The 12,194-nt window shown below is 41.9% G+C and overlaps 1 protein-coding gene across 1 annotated transcript in view; it reads right to left on the bottom strand.

The window, feature by feature from the left end:
* Positions 1 to 12,194, bottom strand: part of LOC124613805 (probable E3 ubiquitin-protein ligase bre1) — a 68,840-nt gene that overhangs the window by 45,810 nt on the left and 10,836 nt on the right. The window contains exon 2 of the mRNA XM_047142527.1: positions 6,002 to 6,250. Coding sequence (XP_046998483.1) covers positions 6,002 to 6,250 — 249 coding nt within the window. The remainder of the gene's footprint in view (positions 1 to 6,001; positions 6,251 to 12,194) is intronic.

Raw genomic sequence — 12,194 nt, 5'->3', positions numbered from 1 at the left:
CATCTGGAGGCTCTTTCGTTTTTGGTTCAGTCTCTACCGCCTGATTTTACTTAGAAAAAATTTAATTAGGCCTTTCATATCTATTTTCTGTAAAGTTTTTTCTCTCTCTTCTATTTCTCTGTCCTCTTCATCTGAACTGTTACTCATTTCACCTTTACTATCTGATTCAAGCATGAAAGCTACCCTAAGACAATGAGCCAGTTCATCATTCGATCTTTCGTTATTTTCGATTTTCTGATCATTTTCTAAATTTTGCACTTGATTTTCGGTCGCGGTCATTTCTTCAACATCACTTCAGATGGCGTCAATTTTCACTTCAAACTTAGTATAATTATCATGAACTACAGTGGTTTGCATGTAATTGTCGGGATCGACATCTTCATCAATATTGCTAACAATTGTTTGTGCGAGATTTTCGTCAGCCAGGATCGTATCCACACTGTTGAGGATTTCATCCTCCACCCGATTCCTACTTATACTGGCCATTTTCCTATCTTCTTACCCAATTTCCCTTAAGATCGGCAACTCGTGTGCTTTGCCTTCCTTCCTCTCACTAATCTTTTCTTCTAAATTTGCTGCAAATGCACCTTATGTGGTGCTTCCTATTTCCACCTCAGTTTCATTTATGGACAATGTCCTTATTCTGACGTTTCCTCCATTTAGTACCTTTCCGGCCATACAACTTTCTTCAAAATTTCCCCTCTCATACTGCTTTCTACTGTTAATTAAATCATAATGCTCTTTTTCGATCCCTGACGACTCCCTTTGGCACAACTTGGCCTTCTTTTTACTTTTATTGATTAACCTGCCCGATTCTCCATTCGTTTTGGTGATATTCTTCACCAAAACAGGTCCACTTACTTCTTTCACCATGTCACCTCTTCTTACTGCAGCTATTTCAGTCTCACAGCGGCCAGCTGATCGTTCCATGAAGTTCAGTGCATGCTGTGGCCTGTTTTTTTGTTTTAGTTCGCATGCTACTGCCTGTCGCTTTGTCGCTTGTGCATGACTCATATACGTCAGCACCTGTCATTCTGCATACACCGCCCCATGACGCGTTTCTACCGTTAGCTCATGTCTTACATTCATCTTGCTTTACCCTGTAACGTTTCTTCAGTTTGGGCCCACAGTAATTGTCTGCACAGATCTGGCCCATCATACACACGGACCTTAGTTATCCGTATCATCTCTATTTTGAAATTTTCGTGGTACAAATCCGCTACCGCGAAATGATACGTTACTGCGGCCTCTGCCTCTACCTCTTTGTACCACATTTATTCGGTAACGCTCGTTTTCAGTTTGTACGTTCTGATCGTGATTTTCCCTTCTTTGGTTGTTACTGTTATGACGACAATCACGGTTTTCTCTCCAGTGATCTTCTTCTTCTACTCTCTCCAAAAATGACGAAAGCTTTTCTGGTTGATTCCCACATACTGTTTCGAATCCTCCGTGATTCTGTTCCCCTAGTTCTTAAATGGACCAATTTTCGGTACCACATTTCGAAAAATTGTTTCATTGAGCTCCTGTCTCTATTATCATATACCGGTAGTCTTGCCATAATGAATTCTCTCCATAAGTAGTCCTGCTTTTGTTCCAACCAGTATTCCTCATTAAATTTTTGCTTAAACTCATCAAATGACATCTGGTCCATATCTAGCTTTAACACCCATCTTTTCGCGTCACCTGCTAAGGCACTGATGACGACATTAATCCTTTCCTGATCCATCAAATAATCAGGAAAATTCCTCGCAATTTTTCAAAAAGTCTAAGGGATGCCATCCATTATGTCTTTTAGCCAGTTTGAATCGCTCTTCATCCTCCAGCAATTTGTTACAAATGATTCTTTCAGTAGCATAATTTGGTTTTTCTCTCATCTTCCGTTTAAGATCGATCACATTGCCTTGAAGCTGTGAAGCGTTTTGTTCACACTTCTGTTCGCAGGTTGCTACTTGTTTACTCAATTCCTTTTCGGAATCAGTCACCGTTTGTCTCAATTGAGAAATTTCGGTGTTACATTTAGTTATTAATTTTATTTTGAGACTGAAAACTTTTTCGTCAAATTTAGTTATTACCAAAGGTTCCACATTGTCTTGGATTTTCATTATTTCTGTGTCAAATCTATCATTAATGTCATCAAGGGGTCCTTGTATAGTGGAAACATTGTTATCAATAATATTTATCTCACTTTTTAAATCCCTGATTGCATTGCTTACAACACCTACTTTTGAGTATACCTCTTCGATTTGTTTATTGATTTTAATGCCTTGCCTTTCAATTTATTAACTTTGTGCTCTCTCAAGTGCTTTAATTTGGTTGTTAATCTTACTATTATGTGCTGCAACTAGTTCTGCAATTTGGTGACCTTGAGCTGTAATTTGTGCAGACATCCTTTTTAACAATTCTGTGATATCCAGTGGTTTTTTGCTTTCCTGCTCTAATGCGTCCTCATTTTCGGATTCTCCCCCTCTTGTTTCCTTAGTTTCACTTTCGACTTTCGATGAATTAAACATTTCCATCGAGTCGTTAATGTAACCACTGTCTTTGGCTGTGTCGTCTTCCCTGCATTGTTTTATTTGTGGCAAGTTCATCTATGTGCGTATCATACTTCACGTTAGCCTGTTGCTGTCTCGTCACATCATCTGTCTTTGCATTTAGCGAACTACTGCCACCTAGTGCACTCTGTACTTTCTCATCCTGCTTGTTCTGACATACTGCCGTACATATAGTCATTTTTTGTTTATCACTATTTTATATTTTATCTTTCAAATACCTACAGAGCTTTCAACTAACTGTTTTGTCTGATGTACTACAAGTTCATGCCACTGGACATTAAATACTCGTCTTACTATTGTTTTTTGTTCAATATTTCTGTTCTGAACTGTGCTTATAAGTAAAACTAACGAAAGTCCTGTCACATGGCGAAAAGTATAACACTCGTGCTGCAAGTTTGCGCCATGTATAATGCCATGGTCACAGTTTAGTGTTACCCTCTGTGAGGATTTTAGAAATGTTTTGACCATGTGTTTACCTAATGGGTAGAGGGTATCGAACAGTAATTTCGTATCTATGGCAATTGATAGAAACTTGAAAGGCTTTATTTTGGAAGTAATGAAAGTAGTGAAGTTAACGTGAATGAAACAAGAAACGGTCGTCAGCCTAATTAGGCATTATAATTTGAACCATTAAGTTTAAAGAAAAATGAATCTGGTTTGCTACTGTGACCTTCATAAATACTCCTTTTGAACAGTGCAGTGAATACACACAAATACTGGACGAACTGATTAGTGGGTAGCAGAAGTTACCATTTACACAAATCAGTAATCACAGGAAGTTAAATGATGTTTCACTCATAACAATAATAGTTACTATCTCAATCATTAACCACTTCAGCACTAAGATGTTACTCAAGACATCACAAGACTAAAACTGGGCATGACAAGAGCCCTGGTTTAACTAACATACAAACATCACAAATGAAGTTAAGTAACACTATGTAAACACTTCTTATACTCTCACTATTATGGAAATGTGTCAGATTTCTTTAGCAAGTGCAATATTCCGTTTATCCTTCTTATAATAGAAAAGAATATAGTGGGACCCACAAACTAAAACTGTCTTTACAGGCAAATTCTGTGACTATTCCAGAAACAAATTGCAATTTACCAATATTAATTTCTAACCCCAGTTGAAACAATTTATATGTTCATACTTTAAAGCAAGAAATTCAAATATTAAATTCAATTAACTTCAGAAAATAGTTCATAGTAACAATCAGTACAAAATTACTTTCATATAAGTTAATTTGTGTGCCTTTCTCACTACCTGTGAAACAAATAATTTAACTAACAACATTTATGCACTTTGACACTGAACTCTGGCACATTTAATGCAGTCACAAATCAGTAGTTATTCAGAAACAGGATACTTGGTCTTCTGAAAGTTTAGGATGGGAAGATGGGACCCTACATTGGTTTCATGATCGGGATAATTTTAAGGTTCACACACATGTTTATATCACTAGAATTATTATCAAAAACCACTCACACCAACATATTGGTCCATATGTAAGCGTAGGCTTCCGCGGCCGTTGTCATCTTCAATAAAATTCTTCAGGGTATCAGACCGCATCGTCATAATTTAAAATGCGCCAACGTTTCAGCCAGCGTTGCAGCTAGCCTTCATCAGGGCCTTACGTTAACTGCTAAATGAAACACATTTGGTTCCTTAAATAGCTGCATGAGAAAACCGTGCCGTTACTTGATTGGCTGTAAAGGGAGGAGGAGGAGGGGTGAAAGGTATGCTTTATTGGTATTTCCTTTATTATCTGTCATTGGCTGAAATAGCTGTTTTCTATTGGTCTTTATATTAATCCACCCCATTGGAGGAGACGGACGAATAGCGAACAGGTGATGGCTGTGACGTCACGCTGTTTACTTGCTGTCCAGAAGCCGGCTGCGGCGTGCCATTGCTATGTGTGCTCGCAACCACTACTGCGGCTCTCCGCGTGTCTGCATGGGCCGCCACGGCTCTGCCGCTGCTCCGTAGCCCTGCTATTGCAGGCAGCCAAGACCTCGGAAGCTTGTACCCGTCCTCTCTATTCATGTTGGCGGGTCTTTTGGCTATTTCTATCGCCTCTCTAATCTTTCTTTTGAAAGTGAGAGGCTGTTTCGCCAGGATGCGGGCTTCTTGAAAAAATATTGGTTTCCCGCACTCGTCTCGGTGTTCCGCCACTGCTGACTTAGTGTGTTGTTTCAGGCGGATATATCTTTCATGTTCCGAGAGCCTTGTGCTAATCGGACGTCCCGTCTCACCTATGTAGACTAATCCACACGCACAACCAATTTCATACACGCCAGCTGTGTGTAGTTTGTCAACTGCATCCTTGGTAGAACCGAACATATCTGATATTTTGTTTCTGCTTCGGAAAATTGATTTGATGTTGGCTTTTCGTAGAATTTTGCCAATACGTTTGGTGACCCCTTGTACATACGGTAACACAGCAATGCTCTGTGCCTCCTTCTCCTCTTCCCTATTAGTCTTCTCCCTTGTCGACATGGTGCTGTCTATCATCTGCTTCCCATAGCCATTAGTTCTGAAGATGAACCTGAGGCGTTTAAGTTCTGTCTTCAGATGTTCTTCGTCGCTAATCCTGTACGCTCTCTTCGTTAGCGTGTGCAGGGCGGACTTCTTCTGCGTGAGGTGATGATGGGAGGAGGCGTGAAGGTACCTGTCCATACTGGTTGGTTTCCTGTACACTTTGTGGCCACGTTTACCATCAGGTTTTCGATAAACTTCCACGTCGAGAAAAGGCAGCACACCATTCTTCTCTGTTTCCATTGTAAACTGAATTTTCCTATGCTGTTGGTTAAGGTGCTTGTGGAAGTTCTGTAACTCCTCTTCTCCGTGGGGCCAGATGACGAAAGTATCATCGACATAGCGAAGCCAATAATTTGGACGTAATGGTGCTGACTGGAGGGCTGTTTCCTCAAATGCCTCCATGAAGATTTCTGCTGCGATGGGCGATGGGGCTGAGCCCATAGCTACACCGTCAGTTTGTTCATAAAATTGACCTCTCCACTTGAAATAGGTGGTCGTCAGACAGTGGCGCACGAGCTCACATATATCAGGTGCCACGCGTTCTTCTAGGATGTTCACAGTATCTGACACTGGGACGTTCGTGAATAGGGATTTAACGTCGAAACTAACCATCAGATCTTGGTCCGTAACACGCATTTCCTTTAGGAGAGACACGAAGTGAGTGGAATCCTTAACGTAGGACTCGGTTTGATGCACTAGGTGTCGGAGCCTATGTGTCAGTTCTTTCGCTAGGTAGTAGGTCGGCGAATTTATACTGTTTTATGGGCCTTAAGGGGAAGTCGGTTTTGTGTACCTTCGGTACAGCATATATCCTTGGTGCCTGTGTCACTTGCGGGATGAATCTTCTGGCCTTGTCGAAGTTGATTCTAGAGTGCTTGAGCAGTGCCTGCGTCGTTTTGATTACCTTGGCCGTCGGATCTCCCTGAAGTTTCTTGTAGATAGGTTCTGCGAGAATATCTTCCATTCGTTTGTTGTAATCAGTTGTGTCCAAGACTACAGTGGCGTTGCCCTTATCTGCCTGTACCACTACTAAGTGGGGGTTGTCCCTGAGTTCCTTGATGGCATGGTATTCCTCAGCGTTGATGTTTTGCTTCGGTGGCTTTGCTTTATTCAGAACTCTGACCGTTTCCTGCCGGATCTTCTCCGCCTCGGCCTGTGGCAGATGACGTACCGAAGCCTCTACGGATTCTATGATATCTTCTTTTGGAACTCGCTTAGGTGCGACTGCGAAATTCATCCCCTTGGCCAGAATTGCTGTGGTTGCTTCGCTCAAGGTGTGGCTAGAGAGGTTGACCACTGTCCGTCGCCTGTCCAGCGTCAATGTTTCGTCCGTGGCTTTCTGTTGTAGTTTGTCGTACTTTCTCATCTGGCAGTTAGTAATATTATTGCTGGTCCTTGATGCTTGCTGAAAGGTTAACCTATCGACTTTATCCCAGTCTTCCATCCAAAGTTTTCCGGCCAGAAATAGGTGCAGATCACACAAATTCCTGTTGTGAGCATCGAGATTTATGCGGATGTGGCGGATCCTTTCCCGTAGCAATGCTTTACTGGCTTTAGCGCAGATATTCCTCGCCTTGTTCGTTTTTATGTGAGACGTCAACCGCAAAGAATACGGCACAACACTCGTGTCTCTGCATCTCTTCAAAAAAGCAAGGTCATTCAGCAGTTTACTTCTTTTCAAACGCAGTGCTTCTAACTTCTTGATGTTTCCGTGGATTTCCTGCCCATACAGGTTGGTTAAATGTAAGCGTAGGCTTCCGCGGCCGTTGTCATCTTCAATAAAATTCTTCAGGGTATCAGACCGCATCGTCATAATTTAAAATGCGCCAACTTTTAGGCCAGCGTTGCAGCTAGCCTTCATCAGGGCCTTACGTTAACTGCTAAATGAAACACACTTGGTTCCTTAAATAGCTGCACGAGAAAACCGTGTCGTTACTTGATTGGCTGTAAAGGGAGGAGGAGGAGGGGTGAAAGGTATGCTTTATTGGTGTTTCCTTTATTATCTGTCATTGGCTGAAGACAGAACTTGAACGCCTCAGGTTCATCTTCAGAACTAATGGCTATGGGAAGCAGATGATAGACAGCACCATGTCGACAAGGGAGAAGACTAATAGGGAAGAGGAGAAGGAGGCACAGAGCATTGCTGTGTTACCATATGTACAAGGGGTCACCGAACGTATTGGCAAAATTCTACGAAAAGCCGACATCAAACCAATTTTCCGAAGCAGAAACAAAATATCAGATATGCTCGGTTCTACCAAGGATGCAGTTGACAAACTATACACAGCTGGCGTGTATGAAATTGGTTGTGCGTGTGGATTAGTCTACATAGGTGAGACGGGACGTCCGATTAGCACAAGGCTCTCGGAACATGAAAGATATATCCGCCTGAAACAACACACTAAGTCAGCAGTGGCGGAACACCGAGACGAGTGCGGGAAACCAATATTTTTTCAAGAAGCCCGCATCCTGGCGAAACAGCCTCTCACTTTCAAAAGAAAGATTAGAGAGGCGATAGAAATAGCCAAAAGACCCGCCAGCATGAATAGAGAGGACAGGTACAAGCTTCCGAGGTCTTGGCTGCCTGCAATAGCAGGGCTACGGAGCGGCGGCAGAGCCGTGGCGGCCCATGCAGACACGCGGAGAGCCGCAGTAGTGGTCGCGAGCACACAAAGCAATGGCACGCCGCAGCCGGCTTCTGGACAGCAAGTAAACAGCGTGACGTCACAGCCATCACCTGTTCGCTATTCGTCCGTCTCCTCCAATGGGGTGGATTAATATAAAGACCAATAGAAAACAGCTATTTCAGCCAATGACAGATAATAAAGGAAACACCAATAAAGCATACCTTTCACCCCTCCTCCTCCTCCCTTTACAGCCAATCAAGTAACGACACGGTTTTCTCGTGCAGCTATTTAAGGAACCAAGTGTGTTTCATTTAGCAGTTAACGTAAGGCCCTGATGAAGGCTAGCTGCAACGCTGGCCGAAACGTTGGCGCATTTTAAATTATGATGATGCGGTCTGATACCCTGAAGAATTTTACAGAAGATATTGGTCCATACTATGGTACATATCTGAGTTCCTGAAGCAGGCAGAGCAGTGGCGCAATAGTGGTGGCAAGCATGTGGCGGCTATTTGGTCTCACACTCCTGCTGTTGAACGCTCTTTATAAATTCTTCTTGGCGATGTACTATCCTCATTTTAGAGTCATTCCATAACAAGAGCACCATATAACAGCCTAAACCACATCCAAGGCAATTTCAATATAAATTGGCTTTCAAATGCCTCAATTGGCACCCCAGATATTAACCGTACAACAGTTAGCCACTGACTGCCTAACGTCCTCCCCCAGTAGCCGCCCAGATCGACCGCTAAATCTACCTTTTAACTCGCATCAGACCACTTTCCGTAGCAGAGGGGGTTCCCTTGTCCATTTTACTATACAATACCAGATCCCTAAGCATGAACCACTTTTTTACGTATACATATCTTTTTCTTAACATTCATATTTTATAAAGTTTCATTAATTTTAAACATTATTAAGTTTTTTACAATAAGTGCATAACAAACTTAAACTTCCCTCTGACAATTTAAAGATCTTAACTAGTAAAGAACAACCACTTCATAGTCACATACACATGATTACACTGTATAAACTACTTATAATCGATGTTGGTGTTACAACCTGTAGTGTCCCTTTTGAAATATTCACCATTATCGAGGTGAAACATAAATAAGTGTATGTGACTCAAAATGAGTTGCAAACATTGATTTAACTGTAAAAATATACAATATATATCGATAAATGCAGAAAAGACATTATTTTTAGTGTATGAGATTATAATGTGTAAGTAATTAAAAGAAGTATTATCATCTCTGTAAGAGTATAAAACACAATGCAGTGTTCATTCTTCTGTCTAGTCTGTTTTGTTCTGTTCGTTCTGGTGTTAGCTGGAATAAGGTATGCAAGCTATTGTGGTGCACTAGCATTGGTTTATGTCGTAACGTAATTGCAAATATTTAATGGTGTAAACTGTGTCCTAGTAAGAATATATTAGTATAAAGTGGTCTCCATGTGTTATTTCAAGAACCTAATCCACATTTATCTTATGAAAAGAATATCTGATGAAAATTATTTACCATGTTTCCAGCTGCTGCGGAGCGAGTAACAGTGATCTCTGATTGTTAACAATTAGCCGCCATTACGCGGTACATTTAAAATATTTTTTCACAGCACAACGTCTGATAGCCGGAGCGGAAGAAATATTGTAAAAATATTCAGTGAGATTAATTGAAGCAATCCAGTGAAATAATTTTATTAAAACTATTTTCTATTATAGTGAACTGGAGCTGAGTAATACTACGCTATTGCATTTACAGTAATTTGTAGGGAGCCTGGTGATCGATAAAACCAGATACAATACGTAATTAACAACCTACGAAATTCATTATTTTGCTTATTATATCTCTTTTGTATTTTTTGAAAGCTAAAAGTAAAAACTAACTCCACAAAAATCAGTAACAGATCACGATAGATCAAAGGACAAACAAATTTACTAGAAGAGTGTTTACTCTAAATAAATAGTTACATTATTTTTTTAAGAGATATAATAAACCTTTCCATTGAGTAAAATGTCAGTTATCTTCTCCTCCCTTGCAAATATAAGATAGGGTCCTGAGTATGGCAGCAACAACGATGGTTTGATGCCTTCCATGTGTAACATGACATGAGGACAGATTTTCAAGTCTTGATGGACGAATGCAGTGGCTGTAGTACCGTGTCTGTGCAGCTGGTATGGGCGGATTTGGGCCATGTGCTCTCACAGTTGGCATAGGAATTCTGGTTGATCATCCTTTTGCTGTAACAGAGCGTTTGTTTCCACGAATTCTCCTAGAAGCCTTAATGTTGCACTGTACACCAGTTCCGCCGAAGAAGCATCTAGATATGGTTTGAACGTGTTGCTCAGGCTGAGTAGTACCATGGGAAGAGTCTTGGTCCAGTCAGTGTTGTGGAACGTTTGTGCTGCCTTAAGCGAGCTATGCCATCTCTCAATCATCCTGTTACTGGCTGGATGACAGCTCGTAATTTTGCGGTGAGTTGTGCTGTAAGATATCGTGAGTTGATTGAAGAAGTCAGATTCAAATTGTCGTCCTCTGTTTCTTGTGTTGTGTAACGGGCAGCCAAAGTGTGGCACCCAATACAACACAAAAGTGGAATCGAGATTTTCTGATTTTCCACTTCCAGTCAGTGGGTGTAATTGTCTCATCATTGTAAGTATGTAAAGTTGGCTGTCGGACGACAGCGATGGACCAATGACGTCGATATGGACATGACTGAAATGGGCCATTGCGATCAGAAAGTTCCTAATCGGTGCTCGTATGAGGCAGTGTATCCTACAGCGCCCATTCATGGTAGTTTTTCTGTATATCCAGCGACATGTAATGATCCGTCACTAGGTGGGTTGTTGATCGAATACTGGGGAGGCACAAGTCATGTGGCATTTTGAAGTCATCCCTTCTGAAGGCAATTGGTAGTAACAGCAGCGGTTTCGACGTGGTCATGTCACAATAGAGCTTGACATCGCTCCCTCGAATTTCGATAAGTTGCAGATCCAACATCGATGTTCCTGCTGATAACAGTCTTAGTAGTTCTTGATTTGATTGTTAAGGAGCTGCGAGTCTCACATAGTCAATCGTACTAGTAATGCTTCCAACCTGAAGCAAACCGTCGGTCACCACATTGTCGACATCAGAGATGTGCCAGACATCTGTGCTGAATTGTGAGATGAACATTAGCTGATTGTGTTGCCTAAGTGAACAGTTCCTATTGTTCTGGCGAATGGCGCTAAGTTAGCTGTTTGCGATTGGTTTAGATAGTTCAAATGGCTCTAAGCACTAAGGGACTTAACATCTGAGGTCATCAGTCCCCTAGACTTAGAACTACTTAAACCTAACTAACCTAAGGACATCACACACATCCATGCCTGAGGCAGGATTCGAACCTGCGACCATAGCAGCAGCGCGGTTCTGGACTGAAGCGCCTAGAACCGCTCGGCCACAGCGGTCGGCCTTGTGATCGGTGTAGATAACAATGTCTTTAGCTTCCAGGTGAGGTCTGAAGTATTTGATCGACTCATAAAAAGCCAGTAGTTCTCTGTTGTTGACACTCCACAGCTCTTGTGAAGACGATAGTTTGCGTGAGAAAAATGCAGATGTTTGTCATGTATCACTACATTGTTGTTGCAACGTTGCGCCGATCGCATTCTTACTAGCCACTAGTGCAAAAGGTGCAGTAGGCTCCGGCTGCGCCAAAAGTGCAGCGTCTGCAATGCTCTTTTTGGCTGCTTCAAACACCACACAAATACTATTAGTCCACGTTATAGGTGAGTTAGCTTTGCTCTTTGGGCCAGTTTGAGCTTCAATTAATGGTTCTTGTAACTCGACAGTGTGGCAAGTGACGTCGATAAAAATTTAACATACCAAGGAATCGACGCAATTCGTTGGCAGTATTTGGGTGTGAAATCCATACGATGGCTTACTCCTCCTCTGGCAGTGGTAGCGACCCAACTGATGTTTGCCATGACCTAGGATATCCACTTGGGGCTGGCCAAAGACAGATTTGGCGGTGTTAAAGACGACAATGTAGTGTTTCATCGCTTAAACTCTTGTGTTGTATGTTGCCGATGTTGCTCTACCAATGATGAAAAAACTAAAATATCGTCCAGGTAAGCGAAATCAAAAGTTAGGCCCCGTAGCACAAAGTCAGTGAAACGTTGCCACGTTTGAGCAGCGTTCCTGTGTCAAAAAGACATAAACTTGCACTCAACAGGCCAAAAGGAGTGATGATCACTGCCTTGGAAATGTCTTATTCAGCTACATGGACCTGTGTGTACGCTTTTGCATAGTCCAGGGCACTAAAAATAACTGCACCACTCAATACATAGTTACAGTCACGTAACAATGGTACTGGGATCGTTCTGGCATTTTTCTGGCATTCAGAGCTCTGAAATCAGCATAAGGCCGCCGTACACCATCCTTTTCCAGGACCAAATATAGCGGTGAGGACCGGGGCTGTTGGATTTTTCAGACGACATGG

The sequence above is a fragment of the Schistocerca americana genome, chromosome 4, assembly GCF_021461395.2.
Source record: "Schistocerca americana isolate TAMUIC-IGC-003095 chromosome 4, iqSchAmer2.1, whole genome shotgun sequence".
Taxonomy (NCBI): domain Eukaryota; kingdom Metazoa; phylum Arthropoda; class Insecta; order Orthoptera; family Acrididae; genus Schistocerca; species Schistocerca americana.
Note: the sequence above shows the minus strand (reverse complement) of the source record. Positions and strands in the feature narration are given on the sequence as shown.